This window comes from Coccinella septempunctata, chromosome 1 (genome assembly GCF_907165205.1).
Source record: "Coccinella septempunctata chromosome 1, icCocSept1.1, whole genome shotgun sequence".
In the NCBI taxonomy this organism is placed as follows: Eukaryota; Metazoa; Arthropoda; class Insecta; order Coleoptera; family Coccinellidae; genus Coccinella; species Coccinella septempunctata.
Genome location: NC_058189.1, coordinates 23,666,196 through 23,693,439, shown reverse-complemented (window position 1 = coordinate 23,693,439; position 27,244 = coordinate 23,666,196). Strand labels below are relative to the sequence as shown.

Below are 27,244 nucleotides of genomic sequence, written 5' to 3'. Positions count from 1 at the left end.
AAGCATTACTATAGCATAATGATAGCATGCACAGATAATAAATGAGATACACCCGACCTCTCTGTCTCTATTTCACCCCACTGTAACCGTTAAAAATAATATTCATCACCGAAAATAGGTTAATGATGAAGTGTTACCACCGTTTACACCGAATATGTGCCCAGGTAAACGAAATAGAGCATTATACTTGTATCTCCTTATTAACTGACAAAATGCACATACCTATATTTCCGCGATTCCACCATAACCGATGGATCTGACCTGGCTTGCCAGTGTTAGATGATTTGAGTGGCTATAATTTTGCATGTTCCGTGTGGTTCTTATTGCCATCTACCAGGACCGTCCGACATCAAGCAAGCAAGTGGTATCCCAGAACACCTACAACAGAAAATTCCCTTAATTCACTGGAAAAACAGTTACCGTTAATTCAATTTTCTGTACTTATTGTGGGACCGATAATAATAAGTGAGATACACCCGTCCTGTCTGTCTCTATTTCTCCCCAGTGTTACCTTTAAATACAATAACCGAATAGAAAATAACCATAGCAGGCTAACATCGCTTACACCGATATTACAAGCTGGCCTGAACGGTAAGTGAAATAGAACATTATATTTGTTCTCCTTATTAAAATTACCGACCGTACTTACCGCTTCTTCCGAGATTCCACCGTACACCCTGTTATCCCTCTGCTCCAGGGTATCAGTTGTAATGAATCCCAGTCTTCTGAGGAAAAGTGGAATTCATTTTAGTGCATTCCTTTCGTTTTACATTTCCGTCTTTGAAAATATTTTAATTCTCGAATATTCCGTACGTTCATTCCGATAGGCAGAGTAGATGTAAAAAACCGTTTATCTGTGTTTAACGTCGTTTTTCTTGCATGGCGTTGAAGATTTCGACGTTTTTCTGATGTTGATATGCGATAAACCGGAGCTGACGACGTTTTTCATTCTTGTCGCATTCTGGAATTTTCAGAATTCTACCGTGAGGGGGGTTTCCTATAAAAGCAAATTTTCCTCCGCGACGGTCACTTTTTAACATTTGCTCGTTTACTTCAGTACTTCGACTTTTGACTTTTCGCTCTGTAGATTCAGTCTTTAACGTGGTGACTTCTGATTCAGATCCAGCTCTTTTTTTTACTTCAGTTAGTTTTCCGTTTTTCGCCGTTGAAGAATAATTATTTTGTGTTGCATCAGTGCGTTTAAGAATTAATTTTTAGTTTTTCTTTTCTTCCCTTTGTTTTTCCTCGAGTGCCTGAAACGAAGGAGGTAGGTCCCCGTCTGTACCGTTCAGTTTCTTTGTTAGACCTACACCAGTTGCTTCTTTTGACACTGCTGTACTGTATCGTTATCTGTTGTATTTTATCGTTCTTTACCCTGTTTCGCGAGTCTGACTTTTCCCTTCGCTATCAGTCATGGTGCGCAAGCTCTTGGGGTACTGAAGGGAAGGTCCCGTCAACCCCCCTGTCCGCGTTCCGCGTCATAAGTGTTGAATCCGAAATCTCTTCTTTTCTATCAGTCATGGTGCGTTATAGCCCTTGGGGTAGAGAATAAGAGATACCGCCCGTCGTCAGTGAAATCCCGTGGTTGCGCTAACAATAGATCTTTTCTTCGCTATCAGTCATGGTGCGTTATAGCCCTTGGGGTAGCGAATAAAAGTCTCGAATAGATCCGCCCTGGTTGTGTTTCATTTCTGGAGAAATACAATTACATCCCGATACCGTATAGCAAGTCCTTAGTATTCATTCCGTCAGTTCTGGTTGGCGCATTTTTATTGAACCTATGATTTTTCACTACACCCGGTATAATCTTTAAAAGTGCTCGTGACCGGATAGAATTTTCCGAATGTATGTTCGCTTATAGATTCGCTCATAGTTCATACCTACACATAATCTCCCTTGTTACTTGTTCTTTATATTCCACCTAAATTGGAAATTGAATTGTATGAGTTGTTTTTTGAAACTTTGTCATCCCTTGACTTCATGTTGAATAGTCAACTTATTATATTAGGCGACTTTAATGCCACAAAATATGTTGAGATTTCGCTAACTGATCATCGAACTGTAATTATCGATATATCTAAACAAACACTGAACCTGCATCAGTTCAATAATATTGTTAACACTAATGGTAAATTGTTGGATCTCGTACTTTCTAATATTGAGTGCTCAATATCTGCCCCTGACTTCCCGCTCGCCTCGGTGGATTTCCATCACCCACCAATTGAAATTTTGTTTAGTTTCAGGCAGCCTAGAAGAGTTCGCAATCTTGGAATCGATAAGAATGCGATGTTTTCATCTTATAATTTTCGTAAAGCCAATTTCATTGATATGTATGATCACTTTCTCAAGGCTGACTGGTCAAGGGTTCTGAGTAGTTGTGAATCTGACATAGCATGCACTGAATTTTATGACGTTCTCAATAATATTTTCGAACAAACTGTTCCAGTCAAGGTGAGGAGGAAACAACGTTTTCCTTCATGGTACTCCTCTGAGATAGTTGCGTTGATCAAATTAAAGCTAAGAGCTTTAAAAAATTACAGAAAGTTCAAAAATAATATCAATCTTCTCAAATATAGATCACTTCGAAAGCTGCTCAAATCTAAAATAAGTATTGCACATTGAAAGTTTGTTAGTTCTTCTGAGGATAAAATACGTACTGATCCAGCGTCTTTTTGGTCATTTATGCGTGAGAATAAGGGTTTTTCTCGTATACCTGGTGTAATGAAAAATGGTGATGAAACTTTTAAAACTCCAGCTGAAGTTGTTGATGCATTTGCTGCTCACTTTTCTGGTGTGTATGAGGGACCCGCCGATACCTTGTTTATGGAACATGTTATTGATAGTACTTTCGTTGAACTAGGAAATATTACGGAGGATGATGTCATTAAGGCGTCAAAAAGTCTGTCGAACAAGTGTACGGCTGGACCTGATGGAGTTCCTAGTTTTTTAGTCAAGGACTGCATTGGTGCGTTTGCTGCACCTCTAGCGCATATTTTTAATTTGTCTGCTATTAAGGGAAATTATCCTTCTATCTGGAAACTATCAAAAATTATACCTATTTTCAAAAAAGGTGAGAAATCGAATATAAAAAATTACCGACCCATTGCTATTTTGTCGAACTTTTCCAAATTATTTGAAATTATTTTGTATAATTCAATTTTTCCATCAGTTAGGCACCGTATCAAACCTAGTCAACATGGTTTCATGCCAAAAAGATCCACCTGTACTAATCTTGCCTGTTTTTTTGAATTGGTGCTTGATTCATTGGATAAATCTGAATAAGTGGACGTAATCTACACGGATTTTCAGAAAGCATTCGATAAAGTCGATCACAGAATTTTGTTGAGTAAATTGAGGTTTATATTTGGATTTGGAGATAGGTTGGCCTCTCTGATGGAATCTTATTTGTGCGAAAGAGTATGTTTTGTAGAGATCGAGCAATCTCGTTCATTTGAGTTCTGTGCAACATCTGGTGTTCCTCAGGGCTCTAACTTGGGACCTTTGCTGTTTCTTCTCTTTATTAATGATATTCTAAATGACACTGACATTTTGATTTTGATGTTCGCTGATGATTTAAAGCTATTCACCAGAATATTCTCTATTACTGATTGTGTTCGATTGCAGAGGGCGCTCGATACTCTCTTGAGATGGTGTGAAAGGAATAGGCTGTCGTTGAATGTTTCCAAGTGCCGTGTAATGTCTTACACTAAAAAAAGTAATAAAATTCTTTATAATTATCGAGTCGATAATCATGAATTATCTCGTTTAAAAGAGTATAGAGATTTGGGGGTGCTGTGTGACAGTCAGTGCTCTTTTGTACCACACTTGAACCAACTTATTTCTTCTGTCAGTAAAACATATGGATACATTATTCGTAATGGTAGGCGCTTCAACAACTCGAACTCGTTGATAATTTTATTTAATAGTTTTATTCGTAGCAAATTAGAATATTGTAGCATCATTTGGAGACCCATATATAGTTGTTATAAAAAACGAATTGAATCAGTACAAAGAAAGTTCTATGAGTATCTAGTTTGGAGAGAAGATGGTGTCTATCCAAATATAGGTTGTTGCAATGATATGTTACTTGGTAGATTTGGAGCTGAGTCCATAGAACAAAGGGTCAAAGTAAAAGCACTATTGTTTATTTATAAGATTGTGAATAACCTAATAGATTGTAGTGATTTGATTGAGCATCTTCCCTTTTTGGTGCCCCGATTGGGCTCTAGGAGTGATGCTGTATTTTACTGTAGGGCGGGTAGAACAAACGCCAGTCTCAGAACACCAATTAATTTCATGTGTAAGCTATTCAATTCCATAGCTGGCAAATGCGATTTATATAATGACTCTACCCGCTCTATAGTGGCTGCATTTATGGAGGGGATTGGTAATGTCAACCAATTATTAGAATAAGTTTTTTTTTTCATTGCTCTCAATATTTTATGTATACTTTCCTGTAATTGGGTTGTTTGACCTGTTGGAAATAAAGTCTTATTATTATGACTTTAGCCTTGCGGCTTTCACACTCCTCTCCAGAGGAAAATTCACTTATCCCAGATATCTCAGATATCAAAAGGATTAAGCTCTGTTGGGGCCCTTTCCAGGTTTTCGGGCTCGTGGTGGTGGTCGGGTTCGGGTCGCTCCTCGGCTTCCTGCTTTAGGTTGGATTCCTGCTCCACCCGCACTTCCTGTCGGAGCAGACGGTGTTCCTCTGCATTCCCCATGTACTTGCGTACAGTTCTCGCCGTTCCGAGCAGTACCGCCTTCTGCATGACTTTATAAATATTTTCGTCCAACTGAAGTTTTCTCAAGTTCTCTAGTAGTTTCTTCGGTATCAGGCCTTTAGATGAAATGACAATAGGGATGGTCTTTATATCTTTCAGCTTCCACTGTCTTCTGGTTTGTTCCTCGAGATCTCTGTATTTTGAAATTTTTTCAGTGTGTCTATCTAGAAGATTGTTATTATTTGGAATTGCCACGTCGATGAATAGTGCTGTGTCCTCATCCTTATTGAGCAATATGAGGTCTGGTCTATTGTGGGTTATTTTCCGGTCTGTGAGAACAGTGCGATCCCAGTAGAGCTTGTGATGTTCGTTTTCCAGTACAGCATCTGGATGGTAATTGTAATAAGGAATCCTTTTCGAAGTTAGAAGTTGGTGTTTTAGTGCCAATTCTTGGTGAAGAATCTTGGCAACAGCATTATGTCTATTTTTGTACTCCGTGCCCGCGAACTTCTGACATCCCCCGGTGATGTGCTGGATAGTTTCATGTGTCGCACAGCCATAACGACAGCTATCGTCCGCCACTGAGGCATCCTTGGCGATGTATCTTATGTAATTTCTTGTTGGAATCACCTGATCCTGGATGGCGAGCATGAAGCCCTCTGTCTCAGGAAACAACCTTCCGGAAGTCAACCAGTAGTTCGACGCAGATATGTCGACGTAATCATGGTTGACCTCATTCTGGTGCCTCCCATGCAAAGGTTTGCCAATCAGTTTCTGCATTTTACTTTCTGCAGAGTGTTCGACGGTTTCCAAGTGATCCTGGTGTAGCTTTAACGGTGTAGATGTATCAGCAACACAAACTACTCGATGGATTTCTGACGAAGCTGCCTTGCTCAAGAAATAGTTTCGAAGTCCTTCAATTTCCTGGGATATACGGTTGGACAAATCAACAATTCCTCTACCCCCAAGATGTCGTGGCAGCTCTGTCCGTTCTATTGAGCTTTTGGGGTGATGTTTATTGTGTTTAGTCAGCATCGTCCTTATTTTTCTCTGTAAAGCTGCTAAATCGGTGGTCGTCCAAGAGATAATACCAAATGAATAGCTCAGCGCCGAGCAATCGTAGGTGTTAATCGCTTTTATCAGATTCTTGCTGTTAAGACCAGTTCTCATTATCCTCCTCAATCTTCGGGTAAACTCCTCCGTTAATTCTTTCTTCATCTGAGTCTGATTGATTTTTCTTGCCTGTTTTATTCCTAGATACTTGTATGTGTCTCCTTCCTTTAATGCTTCAATTTCTGCACCTTCCTTGAGTTTGAACGTACCATCTTCTATTTTCCCTCTCGTTATGTTTAGCAGTCGACATTTTTCTAGTCCAAACTTCATTTTGATGTCTTCCGAGAATCCTTCCACCATTTTCAGCATCAGTTGCATTTGTTTTTTGGTAGATGCGAAGAGTTTCAAATCGTCCATGTAAAGGAGATGATTCAGTTTCATCATAGTTCTATTGCCGCTCTTGATGGAAAATCCGTAGTCCGTAGAATTCAATCTATGAGACAAGGGATTCAGGGCCATGCAGAACCACAGAGGGCTCAGCGAGTCTCCTTGGAAAATTCCGCGTCTTATTGGAATAGGTCCTGTTGTAATAAAGCAATCTGCTGCTTTCATTTGAAGACTAGTACGCCAGGTTGACATGGCGTTTTTCAGGAACTTAACAATATTGGGATCCACCTTGTAAATCTTCAAGATCGTCAAGAGCCATTCGTGAGGTATAGAATCGTATGCTTTTTTGTAGTCTATGTACGCAGCGTAAAGATTCCTTCGCTTGGAGAACGCTTGATTGCAGATAACTGAATCTATTATTAGTTGTTCTTTGCACCCTCGGCTGTCTTTGGTGCATCCTTTCTGTTGCATGGCGATGATGTTATTTCTTTCGCAATGGTTGTGAATTCGGTTTGATATGCACGATGTGATTAATTTGTACATCGTTGGAAGACATGTGATCGGTCGGTACTTGGATGGATCTTCTGTATTCCTTTGGTCTTTAGGTAACAGGTATGTTGTGCCATGTGTAAGGAATACTGGCATTCTTTCAGGATTTTCAATGACATCATTTATTGCGGAGGTCAATTTGTCATGCATGATCCAAAATTTCTTGATCCAGAAGTTCTGTAATCCATCAGGCCCAGGTGCTTTCCAGTTGTGCAGTCCTCTGATAGCTGATTTTACTTCTTCAATTGTGATCTTGTCATGCTGCATCGGCTCATATTTTATAGCTTCAGATTTTTCATCTTCAATCCATCCGGTATCTCCATTGAACTGAGGTTTCATTGATAATTGTTCGGTCCAGAATTGTTCAATGGCTTCCTTTGGTGGTAACTTTCCATTTTCTCCATCCGACGATGTGAGTGACCCGTAGAAAGATTCTTCCGACTTTTCGAATGAATTATTGTCTCTTTTCCGGCTATAATTGCTTTTATATCTCCTCAGGCGTTCTGCATACAGACTTAATTTTTGCTTCAGAGTGTCGAGGCAATGGTGAGCTGTAGCATTCTCCGTCTCTCGTTCTGTGTGTGTCCTGTTTCTATCCATGATCTCTTTGGCAGCTTTCACAACCTTTCTACCTCGATTCCCGTTCAAGTACTCCGTCAGTCGTCCAATGTCTCTTCTTAGCCTTTCTGTTTTGTGTTGAAGACGTTTCTGCCATGCTGGCGCGTGTAATTTGTGTAATTTTGGACCATCGTTGTTCGTTCGGCGAATTTTTGCCCCCATGGTTTTCGCTGTCGTCAGCGCTGCACAGTGAAAAACTAGATGCAGATATTCCAATGAACTTCCGTTCTGTAGGAATTCAGGTAAAACGTCCTTATTCAAGATGTCGATTATAAGTGACAGTTTTTTGGATGTATAGAGTCGTGGAGGTGCTACTCGATGAAGAGGATCTGTTCCTTCCAGTTCGGCAAAGTATCTCCTCATGTCAGAGTCAACTTGTCGGTGGAGCTCTTCCCTATCGTCCTGGTGTTCAGGCTCATTTGCTTTGCAAGAAGGACTTTCAGTATCAATGTCTTCTGGGTGTTGTTGCCCAGGTATGTGAATTTCATCAGAGGTGTTATTCTCTATTGCTAGCGGACGCTGAAGTTCTCGTTTAATTGCGTCGATTCGGGCCGTTGGTATTAGTTCATTTCTCAGAATTACGCGGTACTGGTCTGCCACTCGTTGTTCAGTGACATTGAGATTTGGGTAGGCAATGCAGAATTCCTCATGGAGCCTTTTCCTATAGTTGTTCGTGTTCTGCCCTAGTCCCGTGATGGAGTTATATATGCGCACAATAGTTTCATTCATAGACGTTGTCCACTTCATGCGCTTTCTCACTAACCCCGCTTGGGTGAGCACTGGCTGAATATCCTGCGCAGCACCTTCAGCGGTTCGAGTCGGCAATTGAATTGGACTCGTTGGTTGCTGTTGTTGCTTTGGAGCTGTAGCTTCTTTTGCAGCAGGAGCCCGCTTCCTCAACATCCTGCCACCGACGTCCCGCATGCTGTCATGTCCAGCGCCAGCTCCAGACATGCCCTGACGATCCCCAGGCAGCGACTTGTTTCCGAGGCTTCTCGTAATCACCATTTTCATGGGTTTGTGCTCCCCTTTCTCGGTTTGGGTGAGGGGTAGAGAAATGAGTGCAGAAAGAGCACCCCTATGAAGGATGTGAAATAGAGAGGAAGAAGGAATGGGACTGCGGACAGCAGGCGTGGCTGGCTGCACCGTCTACGTCGTTACGATGGCTACCTGGCAGGCCATCTACCAGATAGCTGCCAGGCAGGCCAGACATTATTACATTATTATGACTTTAGCCTTGCGGCTTTCACACTCCTCTCCAGAGGAAAATTCACTTATCCCAGATATCTCAGATATCAAAAGGATTAAGCTCTGTTGGAGCCCTTTCCAGGTTTTCGGGCTCGTGGTGGTGGTCGGGTCCAGGCTGCTCCTCGCCTCCCCGCTGTAGGTTGGACTCCTGCTCCACCCGCACTTCCTGTCGGAGCAGACGGTGTTCCTCTGAATTTCCCATGTACTTGCGTACAGTTCTCGCCGTTCCCAGCAGTACCGCCTTCTGCATGACATTATAGATATTTTCGTCCAACTGAAGCTTCCTCAAGTTCTCTAGCAGTTTCTTCGGTATCAGGCCTGTAGATGAAATGACAATAGGGATGGTCTTGATATCTTTCAGCTTCCACTGTCTTCTGGTCTGTTCCTCGAGATCTCTGTACTTTGAAATTTTTTCAGTGTGTCTATCTAGAAGATTGTTATTATTTGGAATCGCCACATCGATGAATAGTGCTCTGTCCTCATCCTTATTGAGCAATATGAGGTCTGGTCTATTGTGGGTTATTTTCCGGTCTGTGAGAACCGTGCGATCCCAGTAGAGCTTGTGATGTTCACTCTCCAATACAGCATCCGGATGGTAATTGTAATAAGGAACCCTCTTCGAACTCAGAAGTTGGTGTTTCAGTGCCAATTCTTGGTGAAGAATCTTGGCAACGGCATCATGTCTATTTTTGTACTCCGTGCCCGCGAACTTCTGACATCCCCCGGTGATGTGCTGGACAGTTTCATGTGTCGCGCAGCCATAACGACAGCTATCATCCGCCACTGAAGCATCCTTTGCGATATATTTCATGTAGTTCCTTGTTGGAATCACCTGATCCTGTATGGCGAGCATGAAGCCCTCTGTCTCTGGAAACAGCCTTCCGGAAGTCAACCAGTAGTTCGACGCAGATATGTCGACGTAATCATGGTTGACTTCGTTCTGGTGCCTCCCATGCAAAGGTTTGCCAATCAGTTTCTGCATTTTACTTTCTGCAGAGTGTTCGACGGTTTCCAAGTGATCCTGTTGTAGCTTTAATGGTGTAGAACTATCAACAACACAAACTACTCGATGGAGCTCTGACGAAGCTGCCTTGCTCAAGAAATATTTTCGAAGTCCTTCAATTTCCTGGGACATACGGTTGGACAAATCAACAATTCCTCTACCCCCAAGATGTCGTGGCAGCTCTGTCCGTTCTATTGAGCTTTTGGTGTGATGTTTATTGTGTTTAGTCAGCATCGTCCTTATTTTTCTCTGTAAAGCTGCTAAATCGGTGGTCGTCCAAGAGATAATACCAAATGAATAGCTCAGCGCCGAGCAAGCGTAGGTGTTAATCGCTTTTATCAGATTCTTGCTCTTAAGACCAGTTCTCATTATCCTTCTCAATCTTCGGGTGAACTCCTCCGTTAATTCTTTCTTCATCTGGGTCTGATTGATTTTTCTTGCCTGTTTTATGCCTAGATACTTGTATGTGTCTCCTTCCTTCAATGCTTCAATTTCTGCACCTTCCTTGAGTTTGAACGTACCATCTTCTATTTTCCCTCTCGTTATGTTTAGCAGTCGAAATTTTTCTAGTCCAAACTTCATTTTGATGTCTTCCGAGAATCCTTCCACCATTTTCAGCATCAGTTGCATTTGTTTTTTAGTAGATGCGAAGAGTTTCAAATCGTCCATGTAAAGGAGATGATTCAGTTTCATCATAGTTCTACTGCCGCTCTTGATGGAAAATCCGTAATCTGTAGAATTCAATCTATGAGACAAGGGATTCAGGGCCATGCAGAACCACAGAGGGCTCAGCGAGTCTCCTTGGAAAATTCCGCGTCTTATTGGAATAGGTCCTGTGATAAGGGAGCAATCTGCTGCCTTCATTTGAAGACTAGTACGCCAGGTTGACATGGCGTTTTTCAGGAACTTAACAATATTGGGATCCACCTTGTAAATCTTCAAGATCGTCAAGAGCCATTCGTGAGGTATAGAATCGAATGCTTTTTTGTAGTCTATGTACGCAGCGTAAAGATTTCTTCGCTTGGAGAACGCTTGAATGCAGATAACTGAATCTATTATTAGTTGTTCTTTGCACCCTCGGCTGTCTTTGGTGCATCCTTTCTGTTGCATGGCGATGATGTTATTAGTTTCGCAATGGTTGTGAATTCGGTTTGAAATGCACGATGTGATTAATTTGTACATCGTTGGAAGACATGTGATTGGTCGGTACTTGGATGGGTCTTCTGTATTCCTTTGGTCTTTAGGTAACAGGTATGTTGTGCCATGTGTAAGGAATACTGGCATTCTTTCAGGATTCTCAATGACATCATCTATTGCGGAGGTCAATTTTTCATGCATGATCCAAAGTTTCTTGATCCAGAAGTTCTGTAATCCATCAGGCCCAGGTGCTTTCCAGTTGTGCAGTCCTCTGATAGCTGATTTTACTTCTTCAATTGTGATCTTGTCATGCTGCATCGGCTCATATTTTATAGCTTCAGATTTTTCATCTTCAATCCATCCGGTATCTCCATTGAACTGAGGTTTCGTTGATAATTGTTCGGTCCAGAATTGTTCTATGGCTTCCTTTGGTGGTAACTTTCCATTTTCTCCATCTGACGATGTGAGTGACCGGTAGAAAGATTCTTCCGACTTTTCGAATGAATTATTGTCTCTTTTCCGGCTATAATAGCTTTTTTATTTCCTCAGGCGTTCTGCATACAGACTTAATTTTTGCTTCAGAGTGTCGAGGCAATGGTGAGCTGAAGCATTCTCCGTCTCTCGTTCTGTGTGTGTCCTGTTTCTATCCATGATCTCTTTAGCAGCTTTTACAACCTTTCTTCCTCGATTCCCGTTCAAGTACTCCGTCAGTCGTCCAATGTCTCTTCTTAGCCTTTCTGTTTTGTGCTGCAGACGTTTCTGCCATGCTGGCGCGTGTAATTTGTGTAATTTTGGACCATCGTTGTTCGTTCGGCGAATTTTTGCCCCCATGGTTTTCGCTGTCGTCAGCGCTGCACAGTGAAAAACTAGATGCAGATATTCCAATGAACTTCCGTTCTGTAGGTATTCAGGTAAAACATCCTCATTCAAGATGTCGATTATAAGTGACAGTTTCTTGGATGTATTGAGTCGTGGTGGTGCTACTCGATGAAGAGGATCTGTTCCTTCTAGTTCGGCAAAGTATCTCCTCATGTCAGAGTTAACTTGTCGGTGGAGCTCTTCCCTATCGTCCTGGTGTTCAGGCTCACTTGCGTTGCAAGATGTTTCAGTTTCTTTTGCCTGTTGTTGCCCAGGCATGTGAATTTCATCAGAGGTGTTGGTGTTATTCTCTATTGCAGGCGGACGCTGAAGTTCTCGTTTAATTGCGTCGATTCGGGCCGTTGGTATTAGTTCGTTTCTCAGAATTACGCGGTACTGGTCTGCCACTCGTTGTTCAGTGACATTGAGATTTGGGTAGGCGTTGCAGAATTCCTCATGGAGCCTTTTCCTATAGTTGTTCGTGTTCTGCCCTAGTCTTGTGATGGAGTTATATATGCGCAAAATAGTTTCATTCATGGACGTTGTCCACTTCATGCGCTTTCTTACTAACCCCGCTTGGGTGAGCACTGGCTGAATATCCTGCGCAGCACCTTCAGCGGTTCGAGTCGGCAATTGAATTGGACTCGTTGGTTGCTGTTGTTGCTTTGGAGCTGTAGCTTCTTTTGTAGCAGGAGCCCGCTTCCTCAACATCCTGCCACCGACGTCCCGCATGCTGTCATGTCCAGCGCCGGCTCCAGACATGCCCTGACGATCCCCAGGCAGCGACTTGTTTCCGAGGCTTCTCGTAATCACCATTTCCATGGGTTTGTGCTCCCCTTTCTCGGTTTGGGTGAGGGGTAGAGAAACGGGAGCAGAAAGAGCACCCCCATAAAGGATGTGAAAGAGAGAGGATGAAGGAATGGGACTGCGGACAGCAGGCGTAGCTGGCTGCACCGTCTACGTCGTTACGATGGCTGCCCGGCAGGCCATCTACTAGATAGCTGCCAGGCAGGCCAGACATTGTTATTATTATTATTATTATTATTATTGTACATATAATCAGTGAATAAACTTTTACACAATTTAATTTTGACAACTTCGTTATCGCTACCACCCTAGATAACAGCGAACTCTGTCTCCGACTAGCAGCTACTCTGGTAGGTTTGCTATTCTTCCTAGTGAAAAGAATAGCTGGCGCTCGAGATAAGTTTTCTCCGACGTGACCACGTTACAAAAAATGGCGCAACGAGCAGGGACAGTGCAAAATCTAGTAGGAAACAACAGAGGTGAGAGACATTAACCGGACAGTGAGTGAATTCCCGAAACAGTGAGTAAAACCTAAGAACAGTGAGTAACTATTTCTTGAACGGAAAACTGTGAAAAATAAACTTGATATGTGTTTTATTCCCTGCCACTCTATATTGAACTGTTATATTGTGAATTGAATTGGACTATATTTTGAAAATTTTCCTATTGTTGAAACCCATTGAGAAATTATTTGTGATTATTCTTTTTGCCGATTACTGTATTGAGTTGTTGAAAACTGAACTGTTATTACGCCTTTATATCGGTGAAAATTATTTCCGATTTTTTATTATTTCTGATTTATTAAATTGAACTGTTTCAATTTCGTATTGAAGGTGAGTGAATTTTTGGACTTTGAAAGAGTGAAAATTTATTGTCACAATTGGTAAAATTTAATAGGTTTGATTTACCAATCAGTTTGATAGTGAATCACCTATTACCCTATTGATAACTTGTCTACCTCCTTTATATTTTCTTTCGACCTGTACTGTTGAAACTTACCAATTATTTCTGATTTTTCTGAAAACTGAAGTTCGATTATTGTGATTTATTTTCTGACTACTGAACTTGAAAAAAACTGTTTGGAATCTAACCTGTGCGTTCTGGTGCTATTCGAATTTCGGGACATTTTCCGGACTATACGAAACGACTTGCGAGTGTGTGCGGCGTTTCTCGAATAATTTTCGGACTTCAGTGGGACTGATTGAAATTTTTTTTCGAGTAACGTTGGACTTGTGAAATTTTTAGTGTGATACATCAGGACTCAGATTGTTTTTGGTGCGCCGAGACTTGAACTTAGACTTTTTTCTGATACACCGGGACTTTTTTTTTGGTTACACCGATACCCACTTCGAACTTAAGTGAATAGGTTAGCCAACGATTAGCTTACCAGGTCGGACTTGAAACTTAAACGGATTGTGAAAGACATACCGAGCGTGAAATATTGGTGCGTTCTGAATCAGACTTAATTGAATATAATATGTCGAACCTGGATGTGAACCGGTTACTCAGTGATGAACTTACATACGAATTACAACTGCGGGTACTGTGATTACTGAACGGAGTCTGCTACAAGTACTTCAGTCTAATGAACCTCTACTACCCCCAACATCATGTTTGATGAGTCTCGAGCTTTCGACTGTCTCGACTTCAGTTTCATCCTCAGTAAACTGTATAATATTGGCTTTCGAGGTGTTTTCTTGGATTGAGTGTCGGACTATCTGAGAGATCGATTGCTGTTTGTTCAAGTGGGCCATCATAAATCGAGACGGTATCCAATAGAAATGGGTGTGCCACAGGGATCTGTGCTGGGTCCGCTGCTGTTCATCCTGTTCGTTAATGATCTGCCGGAGTACTTAAAAACTTACTCTAATCTTTTGTTGGCTGTTCGGATCATTTTATTCGCAGACGATACGTCATTTCTTGTGTCAGCACAAAATATCTCGGAACTTAGGAGAATTTGCGAAATCCTTGTTGGTTCTTTCCTGGAGTGGTGCCACCAAAATTCAATAATATTGAATGTCAACAAGACCGATTTGATCTTTTTTCAAAATAGGAGCTCGGTGTGTGAATTTGAACTAACTCTTCCTACTGGTAACATCAAAACATCAGATCACGTGAAGTTTTTGGGCATTTCAATCGATAAACAATTGAATTGGCAGAAACAAGCAAATTCTGTCTGTAAAAAACTAAGCAGCGCCTTTTATGCTGTTAAAAAACTGAAAAATATTCTACCTAGACAATCACTGTTAGTTGTTTATTATTCACTGGCGTATTCCCATATGAGCTATAATTCAGTTTTATGGGGAAGTTCATCATTAGCGGAAGATGTTTTCATTGCGCAGAAGAAACTGATACGCCTTATATTCGATTTGGACCCCCGGGAGTCCTGTAGACCCAAGTTCATACAATACAAAATATTGAGTTTTCCCTGTATCTTTATGTTGAATACTCTATTATTTGTTAGGAAGAACTTTGACAATCTGAAAAAATGCTGTGAGTTCCATGAACATGACACAAGACACAAGAACACTCTTGAATATCCAATTCACAGGACTTCAAAATTCCAAAAATCACCACTGTATAACGGCATTAAACTTTTTAATCACTTGCCTGAAAGATTCAAGACCTTACCTTATAATGTTTTCAAAAAGGAAGTTAAGAAGTTTCTGTTGATCAACTGCTTTTATAGTCTAAGGGAATTTTTGGATTGTAAACATAATCAATTTTCTAATTTCACATAAGTTCAATAGCTGTTCTAATTTTATATAAGTCTATATTGTTATTGTAAAACTGTATGACCTGTCCCATACAAAGGTTGTTTGTCTGAGGGGATGTAATAAACTTATTCTTATTCTTATTCATTGAATCCTGCCTCGGATATTGAGATTTGCCAGAATAAACTCACTGATTTGGTGGAATCCCTTCAAAACTTCAATCATGAGAATGCAGCTAACGAATTTTCGCGAATTTACACCAGATTAATACACATTCAAGGAAGGCTGACTTTATTGTCACTGCAGACACAACACAGTTACAACTAGTTGGACAAATGAAGGCAACTACAGCTATGGCATTAGAAACACTGGAAGAGCTACGTAAGAGGAGCAATCGTGAACAGCCGCAGCTACCCAACCGAGCTCAGAAGTCTCTTTTAGATGTGGAGGTGCCCAGTTCACCTGGTGTGTCACCGACCCAACCGAAACGGATTTCAGGGATCCGGGAGTTATCGCTTATCGACTTGGAAGATGGTGTCGATCCTCCTATAACAGCCGATGTCTCGCGTACTGGTACACCTGTAAGGAATCCAACATTAGAACAGGTCATGAATGAGACAAGACAGACATGTGCAGCATTACTGCGACAGTTACCAGCGATACCTCTCACACAGTCACAGGACTGTGGGACAACAACACCTGACGGTCCGACACAGGGTGGATGTATTTATTCTACACGAAGGGTGTCTTTTCCACATTTACCTGCACCTTGGATAAGTCCTCACCGTCCAGTTATCACTACACCTGCCAGATCAGAACCGGAGTCACGATCAACAATACCAACTATACCAGTACACAAGTGGAACATTTCCTTTGATGGCACTGGAAGTGTGACCGGATTCCTTGAAGAAGTGGAGAGGCTGGCCGAATCCCGTAAAGTGTCCCTGGAACAAGTTTTTGAATCAGTTTATGAATTACTACGAAGGGATGCAAGGGATTGGTTTATTCCCAGGAGAGGTACTTTCGAGGACTGGGAAGATTTCAGCAACCAACTGTAAGAAGCATTTCTGCCAGTCAACTACGAGGAGAATCTATTGGAGGAAATAAAGAGACGAACACAAGGAGCTGAAGAAAAGCTGCTTCTATATGTTACCCGGATGCAGAACTTATTCCAGAAACTCACCTATACCAAACCATCCGAAGTGGAGCAGATCCGACTTATCCGACAGAGGTTGATCCCGCCCTTACAGCAGGCCTTGGCCTTCCAGGAGACCACGAGTTATGATGAACTTCTCCGTAAGGGAAAAGTTCTTGAACTAGTCCAGTGGCAGATGAGCCAGTACACCCGGCCACCCTCAAAACCAGGTTTCGTGGAGGAACCTCATCTAACGTACACTCCCCGTCAATTGAACCGATATCAGGCAAGTTTTTCGGTGGATACCGGAGAACAGGTTCACCAAACAACTGATCACAGGGAATCAGTCCCGCCGACACCAGCCAACCAGACACGACTTTCTCCGCCGGTGGAAAGCCGTCCAAAGCCACCCCTCTCCAGGAGTCGGACGGTGTGATTCCTGTTGCTGGACTAGTGACTCTCTGGACCGGGGTGGCTTTGAACGGCTTTCCACCGGCGGAGGTAGATCCGGAACTTCAACACCGCCACCCCGCCGTCGAGCCGAAAATAGCCACGCTGACCGGACCCAATCATCATCAGGGAGGAGAGTGTCCTTCCAGACACAGTGTTTCCGATGTGGTGGATATGGCCACATGCGTCGAGAATGCCGCAGGCCACCGAAAATCTTCTGTTCTCGATGCCAGAGGGAGAACATTCTCTCACGAGATTGTCCCTGCCATCCGGAAAACTACACGGAGGTATGGAGAAGGAGTCGACCATATCTACCAACACACTGACTCCCATGACATCGACTGCCTGGAATGATAACCGACCGCTTGTCGAAGTTAAGATAGCCGGAGAGCACTACAAAGCATTAACTGACACTGGAGCCACGAAGAGTTTCGTAAGTCGGAAAGTGGCAAAACAATGTGAAAGCAAGGGAATCACCGGAAAACATGTTGAGAATGGTTTCGTGGTAATTGCAAATCTGCAACCCACGACAACACCCAAACTCTACACCACCGCCATTCACCTGGCTGATTATTCCTTGGCCGACATAAAATTTTTGTTGGTGCCTGATTTACCAGTTGACCTCATTCTAGGAATGGACGTATTAGGAAGGTTCAATTTTTCCAATAACCTCATTACCGCAGACTGTTACCTGGAAGGTCGACTGATTGCCAAACCAACACCGAAAATTCAAGAAACTGTTGAGGTGCAGGACCGGAGAAAATCTTTGAATACACCTGTGGACAACCCGTCACCTGAACCGTTGCCGTCCGTAGATTCCGTATACCTGGCCGAAATAGAAACAACCCACTGCAAATGGTACAACAAGAAGTTACAGGAGGTGGAAAAAGACCCAGCAAATTTTCCTGATTACGCTGTTGAAAATGGAAAACTGTTGCGACATTTCTGGGACTCATCCGACTTCACAGAAGATGGAACCGGCCAACCCTGGAAACTCTGTGTACCGACCGAACAGCGAACCGAAGTATTGAAGGAAAACCACGACTCAGAACTAGCAGGTCACATGGGGATTGCCAAAAGGATTGCACGGATAGCCAGAAACTACTACTGGCCAGGGATGTTTAGAGACATTGCGAAATACGTGAGGAACTGCACATCGTGCCAAAAGTACAAAGATTCGCAACAGAAAACCCCTGGTAAGATGCAACCATACCGAATGGCGGATGCGCCGTTCAAAGAAGTATCCACGGACATTGTAGGACCATTGCCACGGTCAAAAAAAGGGAAACTCCTACATCGTGGTGATGCAAGACCGGTTCACAAAGTGGGTAGAGTGTCGTCCGTTGCGGAAAGCCACCGCCAAAACTGTTTATTCGGCCCTCTACGAACAAGTCATCCTGAAATACGGTTGCCCAAAACTAGTAATATCCGACAATGGAGTACAATTCGACAGCAGGCTATTCAAGAACAGTCTCCGAGAGCTGAACATCGCTCACCGTTTCACACCACCGTATACTCCTCAGTGCAATCCTGTAGAAAGAGCTAACCGTACCCTGAAGACCATGATAGCACAGTTTTGTGAAATCGATCAACGAACCTGGGATGAAAAGATAGGAGAGTTAACGTTTGCTATCAACACCGCTAAACAGGAGTCTACTGGATTCACACCGGCATTTTTAAATTATGGAAGGGAACTAAAAGTCCCGAGGGCGATTTATTCGACAAACCCCCACAATAAAGAAATGAACGGAGAATCCAACCGTACAGAAGAAGAAAATAGAGACATGACTTACCGTACTCAACAGATCAGACATCTCCAGGAGGCTTATGAGTTCGTCCGTACTAAACTATACCGTGCCTTCCAACAACAGGCTCACCCCTACAATCTTCGACGAAGAGAAGTCCGATACCATGTGGGAGATCAAGTTCTACGCCGAGACCGTCCTTTATCCTCGGCCGTTGACAGTTTCGCCGCCAAGTCAAACCATTTCATGCATAATATATATTATTGTCATGATCCGTTAACCGTTCTACAGAAATAACCTCTGAAAGGAGGACATCCGTTATTTTTTTCCGTTACCGAATATATTTTTTTTTCTGTTACCGATTATATTATTAGTTTCTGTTTACCTGTTGATCCGAATATCTGTAGGTACACTGACTAGAAATTATCCTTGTCATTCTCATCACTGTCAAAGAGAGGCTCCCGTCCAGTGTGATATCCCTAGTGCATCCACCCAATCTGAACCACCCCGAAAGAAGTTGAACGGGTTCCGCATGCCAACCAGTAGGGAATTAGCCCTCTGTGCCTGTCCAAGATGTCGAGAACTCCGTGAAGCCAAGGACAATAGCAAGGAGAAATCACATAAATCTGAAGCCCGTTACTGAACATAGTTATAACCGATAATTCCGTTCAAATTCCGTACATGCACCACCGTTGACCGAAATATTGTATCTACAGATTTTCATCCGTTCAACATGCAATTAAATATAAATCAAAACTGTTAAAACTGTCTGAAAAATCTGCTATTTATGTAAGGAATACCAATAAAGGATACTGTTTCACATTACAACTGAGTATATCCGTCTATTTATCCAATAGATCTAACCAATTTCTATTCTGAACCGAAAGTATGGTACCGTCAATTCAACACTGTCTATGTTCAAAATCTAGGATGTTATGATTTTGTAATAAAAGAGTAGTGGACTGTATGACAAGATAATTGAGTTGGAGATGGTATAAAAACATTTATTGAGTATCGTTCACAATCATAAAATGAATATGTCACCTGCATGAAGCTAATACAGTAAAAGCAACTAATATTAACCACATCTATAAGCTCAGAGAGACAATATCCAACTGAAAACAAGATATAGTCCAGAGCAGCTCAAATGAGAAGTCACTTGATGTCAGACCTAGACGTTGAGGAGTTCAATAAATTCAATATCAACACAACGGTTACACAGTGATAGGGCAATCAATTGAAAATTGATTGCGAGAGCCTCCTTTTTCTATCAGAAAACGCGAAGGTTAAAATATTGAATTTTAAAGAGAAGACGCGAGAGTACAGAGAAATAGGCCCGAGGTGAAACTTCAATGTCTAAGTCTGATCATCAACGAGAAATCGATACATTAAATTTGAGTTGATCAATAATGTTAATGTAAGTATGAGCAGAACAAGAGTCGCACAAGTTAAATGAGAAGCACAGAATTAATGAATTTAAGAAGCACTAGAATATTAAAAATAATATGAAAAGGGCAATAAATTCTAATTAAATGAGAAGTTCCATAATAATTAATTAAATGAGAAGGTCAATCATAATTAATATGAGAAGAACATAGTATAATTCATATACATTGAGATGATCTTGAAGAGTGCAAAAATGTATCAATGAATTCAACATTTACAGAGACGAACTGCTTACAAGCAAGCACGATTAGAACGTTCATCAGAAAAATAGAAGAAACAATTGATAAATTAAGAGAAGTCATGAGAGTACTGAGTTAAATAAATCTCTAATAGTAGATTTGAGATGTGCTGAAGGCTGAGAAAACTAACATGTATGTTGAGTCCGATGAATGAATATAGAAGAGAAACAGTGAGAGTACATATTATAAAGAGTAGACCATACCAAATGAGTAGACACGAGTGTTCGAGCAGACTTTCCAGGGTGGAGCCTAGGTCGAGGTGTATCGAGCATTATCATTGATCGCTTAACTAACGTTGAGGTTGTAACCAATTAAGTGTTTCTCCTCTCTTCAGAGATCTGTTAGTTACTAGCTTCGGTCGGAGAGGTGGTCGGGGTTAATAGGTTGTAGCTAGCCCGGAACCTATTTTCAAAATAGAAAGCAATTTTGAAGGCTTTGGTTCCCACACAAAAACAAATTTATCCACTTTCAGAGATTTATTAATAAGATCGACTAAATTGCTCAAATTAGAATAAAAAGTTAAGAGTGAAATATTGAAAAATAGCTGCTTACAATTGGATTTCAACAATGAAAATTATTATGAATAGCTTCGAAGCGCAATGTCTCAAATGCAAAATGAAATAGAGCATACGAAATTATATAAATTAGATATCGAATAAAATAACAAAATATATAACAGAATACTTCCATTAGCAATTAAAATCCAGGTGAAGTGCTCCTATACAGGAAGAACCATCTGATTTGGTACGATACTGTACACAGCACCATATAAGGATTTCCAGGTTCTGATCACCACAGTTTTCAGGTGTGATTGATTCTTCGAAGTTGGATGTTGGTCAACGAAGTTCAACTTGGAAATATATATTCAAATCGAAAATCTGGGCTTCACCCAAAAACTGTAAAATTAATTTCTTTCAGAGACCGTTCAGTAGAACATAATTATTATTGTCCTTGCCGTCCATGTTTCGCATAAAAAGTTGTGTACTCAAGTATAAAAAATTACATATGTGAATCGACAGCCATTTTTCAAAAAAAAAAAATAAAATAATAATAATCTAACAAATAATATTGGAACTGATTTTAACTATTACATTGAATTATGAATATGGAATGAAAAATTTTTAATGAGTGAATTGAATTGAAGGGAACACTTTAGTGAAGATTTATTTTATATGGCGTGAGATTTTGAATATGAAAATGATCTGAATAATGAAATCTATAAAAAAATTAATTTTGAAGCGAATGAAAATGAACCTGAACGGCAAGGATGAATCGAATTTCGTTTGAAAAAAAAAATTTTTGTTGGGCAGAGGAGATTGTAAAAACAAAAAAAAATATATATATTTTAAAATATAAAGGCATCTTACCTCAATTTTTAATTGAGTTTCACTAAACCAATAGAAACTATGAAATACTAACTAAATCTCAAAATTTAATACCAAAAAATATCTATATCAAGAACTCAACTCTGATGACTTTTCTCATTCACTAGACAAAGCAGAAAAGAAAGAATAAAATCTTCGAATAACCGATTAATATCTTATCAGATTGAAAACATGCGCCAATCTGCAAATCTGAATTCTTCGATACACGTACAAATGCAGTGGCGGTACAACAAATATGTAATGAATAAATTTGAATTTCAAAAAGAAAAAATTGTAACGATCGTATCGTTACAAGGTGTTCACATCCTGTTCTGAGGAAAACAGCTACATCCAGGGTCCACCCTGGAGAATATGAGGATTCATTCATCTGAAACTCAACACCATGAATTAGTCATATGTATAACGAGGTGATCATAAGAGTTGTATTAAAAATGATTAAAACTGATTCTAATAATAAAGAATATTATGAGTAGACAATGAATCAGTTATCAATTTTATGGAGATGAACTTGAGAAGTTTCAATCCTGGTGCTACATACCCATTTTCATGTGAGAAGATCTAGAAAAGTCTGAAAATCTATATAAATCATGAAATATAATAAAATATATAGTTCTGAGACGACAATGATTCGATTTGACTTGAGTGGACATTTCAATTGAGCAGTGCTAGCAAGGATTCGGAATCTATTTCTAGATTCTGAATCTCTTGCACGTGGACTAATTTCTTTAGAATGAAATTGTCATGAAAATGGTGTAATTTATAATTTTGAGCAGTCTGAGAGTACTTTACCTTATGAGATGAACAATTGAGCACCAGGATTGTGCGAGAAGACTTGAAAATTAAGAATTAGAAGAGGTGAACGTAAAAATGAGGTGTTATAAAAGCACAATGAAAGCAAAGAGAGGTTACTTCTACAGAGCTAACAAAGAGAATGAATTAAAAATAGCTTCAGCGGAAACTCGACATCTGACATCTTGTAGAGGGGGCTGCGCCGTCGATGCTGTCAAGTGGAACATCCTTGAGAGCTGCCAGTGGCGTCGTTGAGAAGGGGCTGAATTTTTAACATTCCGCCCGCCATAACTCACAGCGTTAGTTATCGAGAAGACTTGAGGGGTTGAAATTCTTTCTTGCTTCGTCTGGAGTGGACACTGGCAGAATTGCCAACTTCGAGATCGGTCTGGTTAGAGTGGACGTGGAGGTCTTGAGAGTGAGGACGCGAACAAGGCCGTCTGTCCCTGGGTGCACAGCCATTACTTGCCCTAATGGCCACTTGCAAGGAGGTAATCGTTCATCGGTGAGGAGTACTAGTGACCCAACCTTTATGTCATGGGCTGGATGGTGCCACTTTGAGATTGAGAGGTGACGCTGTAGGAATTGAGTTGACCATTTGGACCAGAACTGCTGGGTGCGTTGCTGAATAAACTGCCATCTTGACAGTCGAGAGGTCTTCGAGAGATGGCTCAGGTACGGTGTTCAGTGCTGTACCTATTAAGAAGTGACCTGGTGTGAGAGCGGAGCAGTCTTCAGGATCATCGCTGAGCGGTTCGAGAGGTCTTGAGTTGAGAATGGCTTCGATCTGGGTGAGGAGTGTAATCAGCTCTTCCATGGTGAATGGCTGATCCTTAGTAGCCCGGGCGAGGTGATACTTGAAAGACTTCACTGCTGCTTCCCATTTTCCTCCCATGTGAGGAGCTGCTGGCAGGTTGAAGCACCAGTTAGTACCTTCTTTCAAGAGGAGTTCGGCGATGACCTGGTTTTGTGAGGAGGCTTTTGAGAACATGGTCTTGAGAGTGGCATCTGCTCCCGTGAAGTTGGTTCCGCAGTCTGAGTACAATGTTTCACAAATGCCTCGTCGAACGGTAAATCTACGGAACGCAGCAATAAATGATTCAGTGGTGTAATCACTTACGGCTTCGAGGTGTACTGCTGAGGTGGCGAAGCAGACAAACACACAAACCCAGCCTTTGTGTGTCTTTGTTCCTCTTCCTTTCCAGGTTTTGATAGTGAGAGGTCCTGCGTAGTCTACACCAGTGTGGAGAAAGGGACGAGATGGTCTAACGCGTGGTTCTGGTAACTGGCCCATGAGTTGTTGAGCTCTTATACCTCGTTGCCGTGCACATGTAACACACTTCAGGATGTGTGATTTCACTGGGGCTCTCCCTCCAATGATCCAATATTGTTGTCGGATGGTGGACAGTGTGAGTTGTGTACCTCCATGGAGTGTTCGTTTGTGAGCAGAATCTATAATCAGAGAAGTCAATTGGGAAGCTTGAGGAATTATTGCAGGATGCTTGCTATCTGGGTCTAATAGAGCGTTGGTGATTCGTCCGCCTACACGAATGACACCTTCATGGTCGATGAACGCCGTGAGTCTACTGAACACATGTGAGGATGACAGAGCAGTACCATTTTGAAGAGCCTTGAGTTCTTGAGGAAAATACACTTGTTGAGTAGCCTTGATCCAATAGATCCTTGATTTTTCCAAGTCAGTTGAGGTGAGCGGAGTTGAGAAGTTCAGACTTGAGGAGTGTCTGAGTCGGGCGAGGACTCTTAGACAGAGAGAGGTGATTCTTAACAGTTTATTGAGAGAAGAATACCTGTATATAAGATCCGACGGGTAGTCTTGAGTTACGGCCGTGAGGAGGTTCTTGGTGAGTCTTGCTTCAGATTCGAGGTCAATTGTCGTTGACGGCTGACGATTGGGCCAGGAATCTGGTGACTTGGAAATCCATGGTGGTCCCGTCCACCATAGAGTGCTGTTCAGTAGTTGAGATGACGAGAAGCCACGAGAAGCAGTCCGCTGGATTTTCTTTGCCGGAAACGTATCTCCATTGTGCACCAGGAGTTAGTTCTTGGATGAGCTCTACCCTGTTTCGAACAAAGTCCTTCCAGCGAGCTGGGTGAGATGTGATCCACGTGAGAGAGACTGTTGAGTCCGTCCACAAAGTCGTTGAGTGTATCTGTGTATCTAAAACACGATGAGCATAATTAGTTAACCTGGCCAGCGGTTTAAGGATACACTACATCAATCCCTAAAATCAGTTAATGCTAATCATAACTGGGAACAACTAGCGTTAGACAGGTCACAGTGGAGGTCTTTGGTCCACAGTTATAATGGAGAATCGAGAAGGATACAGCGGCGGCCAGATCTGGTTGGAGACTATCCATGCCCTGAGTGTGGAAGGATCTGCAGGTCACGGTTGGGTCTCTTTAGTCACAGGAGGGCACACAGTCGCAACTAGCACTAAGAAGTTACAAGTCTGTTCGAATTTTTTTATTTATTTTTTTTTTCTTCTTCTTTTTGTAGATTTATTCCCGGTAACGGGATACAGCAATGAATGAATGAATGAACCTGGCCAGGATGAGAGATGCTGTGAATTCGAGTCGCGGGATTGTGAGGCGTTTCAAAGGCGTTACTTTTGTTTTCGAGCAGAGCAATGTGACTTTGGATCCTTTGGACGGTGAGCGGACTACGAGATAGAGGACTGCTGTCATGGCAAGTTGAGAAGCATCAGAGAAGCCGTGAAGTTCTACGGTAGCATTTTCTTGGGTGCCTACCCAGCGAGGAGCTCGTACATTGGCCAATGATTTGAGATCTTCTCTGATGTTACACCATCTTTCTGTGAGTTGAGGTGACAGTGGTTCGTCCCATGATAGTTTCTGGAGCCAAAGTTCCTGCAACAACATTTTGGCCCTGATCGTGACAGGGGATACTAAACCAAGTGGATCAAAGAGTTGAGCGATATGAGATAACATAGTACGTTTAGTTACCACAGACCCAGATGAGCTTGAGTTGATCTTGAATGAGAAGTAATCCTCTTGAGGATACCAGAGTAGGCCTAGAAGTTTCGTTGAAGTAGGACAGTCGTCAAATGAGATCGGCGATGGTATCATTTCTTCCTCGGTTACCATCTTGAGCGTACTTGGAGAGTTCGATTGCCACTTTGCTAAGGGGAGGCCGCCCGCCATGCAGAGATTTTTCAGGTCGATAGCGATTTCTGAGCACAAATTTAAAGCGACGTACCCAGAACAATACATCAATCACATCTAACTGAAGTTTCGCTCCTGTGTGCATGATGTCGTTCAGTGAGAGGCCGGTTAAGGTGGGACTGGAACCATTGAACACTACTCGCAATTTGGTGGAGGAGCTGTCTGGTTTGAGAATTCCATGATGCGGCAAATAGTATCTGGGATGCGAGATGTCTGAGGGAGCCTTCTTCATGTGCTTGAGTTGTTCGTATTCAGTGAGGAAGTCCTTGTAGAGCTGGCAATATTCTTGGTTTCCCTCGAACTTGCGAAATTGTCCTTGGAGGCATCGGAAGGCACGTTGTCTGGAAGATCCCAAAAGATTAGATGATGATTTTAATGGGAGTCTTACCATGTATCGTCCAGAAGGAAGTCGAGAGTGAGTGGTCTTGAAGTGGTCTTCACATTCCTGCTCGTCAGCAGTGAGGTGACTTACGGAGGTGGTCTTGACTTCTTCTTGTTCCCAGAACTTTTCGAGAAGGCTTTGAAGGTCAGATTCTTGAGTGGCATGGTATTGAGGAGACACACTTGAGCAGACTTCTTGATGAGGGCATATTGGACCTAGGACCAACCTTCCAAAGATCGAGAGCTGAGCTGTTGGAGTTGACCCATCTGGCCCTTGTCGGAGTTGAGGAAGAATGATGGAACCATAGACATCAGCACCCAATATGATGTCGATTGGCCTTGAGGTGTAGAACTCTGGATCGGCGAGCTTCAAATTGTCGAGGTGTGGCAAACGTGGTCGTGTGCAACAATTGAAAGATGGTAGATTAGTAAATGGACATGACAAGATATGAGCATATATATTCACAGTTTTGTGATTGTGAAGAGATTTCAGTGTGATCAATACTGATCCTCTTGATCTTGAGGCGGCTCCACCAATTCCAACGATGGTGACTTTGGATTGGCTTCGAGGAAGGCTGAGCTGTCTTGAGAAGTCTTCAGAGATGAACGAGAGTTCCGATCCTGAGTCGATGAGAAGTCTTGCTTGGTGCGAGGTGACTGGGGTGAGAACGTGGGCTAGAGCGGTCGAGAGAAAGGTGAGTTGTCTAGGAGGAGTTTTGACGACTGCCCGAACTTTTCAGGCCCTTTTTGAGGTGACTGGCTCAGCTTTACTGGGCTTAGAAGTAGGCCTAGATGAGGAGGCTTGAGGCGTTCTGGCTGAGGAGGCTTGAGGCGTTCTGGCTGAGGAGACCATGGTGATGTGGTCATGGAGTGAGGAGTGATGTCGGTCCGAGCATAACCGGCATGTTTGATGAGACCTACATGAGCGGACATTGTGACGGCCTGGACAATTGTAGCACAACTGTCTTCGGTGAACCACTTCGTTGCTTTCCGATGGGTGACGGCTGTGGTAGCGAGGACATGTGGCAATGAAGTGTTCATCACCACAGTCGTCACAATTATAGGAGGGCAAGCCATTGGAGCGAACTGGTCGCTGAGGAGACTTAGCGGCGCTTTTCGCCACAACACGAGGAGGCACAACACCCGAGACGGGCTTTGAGCAGACTTTCGATGAAGAGGCTTTGGATGAGGTGACAGTAGAGGCGGCAGCGTGCGAGTACGACGTTTTAGGTCTTGAGGCGGGCGTTTTTGAGGAGTCTTCAGGTTCTTCCAGCCACTCCAAAGAGCGGGTATGGGCCTGGAGGAAGTATATGAGTTTGGTGAGAGGTGGCGATTCGGTGGAGGATCCCAATTGGGACTCCCACTTTTCGCGAGT

At 42.2% G+C, this 27,244-nt stretch overlaps 1 protein-coding gene and 1 long non-coding RNA gene across 2 annotated transcripts; both read right to left on the bottom strand.

The window, feature by feature from the left end:
- Positions 1–20,574: 20,574 nt before the first annotated feature.
- On the bottom strand, positions 20,575–21,591 carry LOC123321286. Its single transcript, XR_006538838.1, has 2 exons — positions 21,481–21,591; positions 20,575–21,009 (listed from the first exon to the last, which is right to left on the bottom strand). It is a non-coding gene; the product is annotated as an uncharacterized LOC123321286 (long non-coding RNA).
- A 1,231-nt stretch (positions 21,592–22,822) lies between these two features.
- Positions 22,823–23,581, bottom strand: LOC123316276. Its single transcript, XM_044902308.1, has one exon. It carries the CDS (start codon positions 23,579–23,581, stop codon positions 22,823–22,825), a length of 759 nt encoding a protein of 252 aa, XP_044758243.1.
- Positions 23,582–27,244: the final 3,663 nt, after the last annotated feature.

Bases quoted from the DNA above. Each gene is read 5' to 3' on its own strand.
- LOC123316276 (XM_044902308.1), bottom strand. From the start codon at position 23,581: ATGGGCCAGTTACCAGAACCACGCGTTAGACCATCTCGTCCCTTTCTC.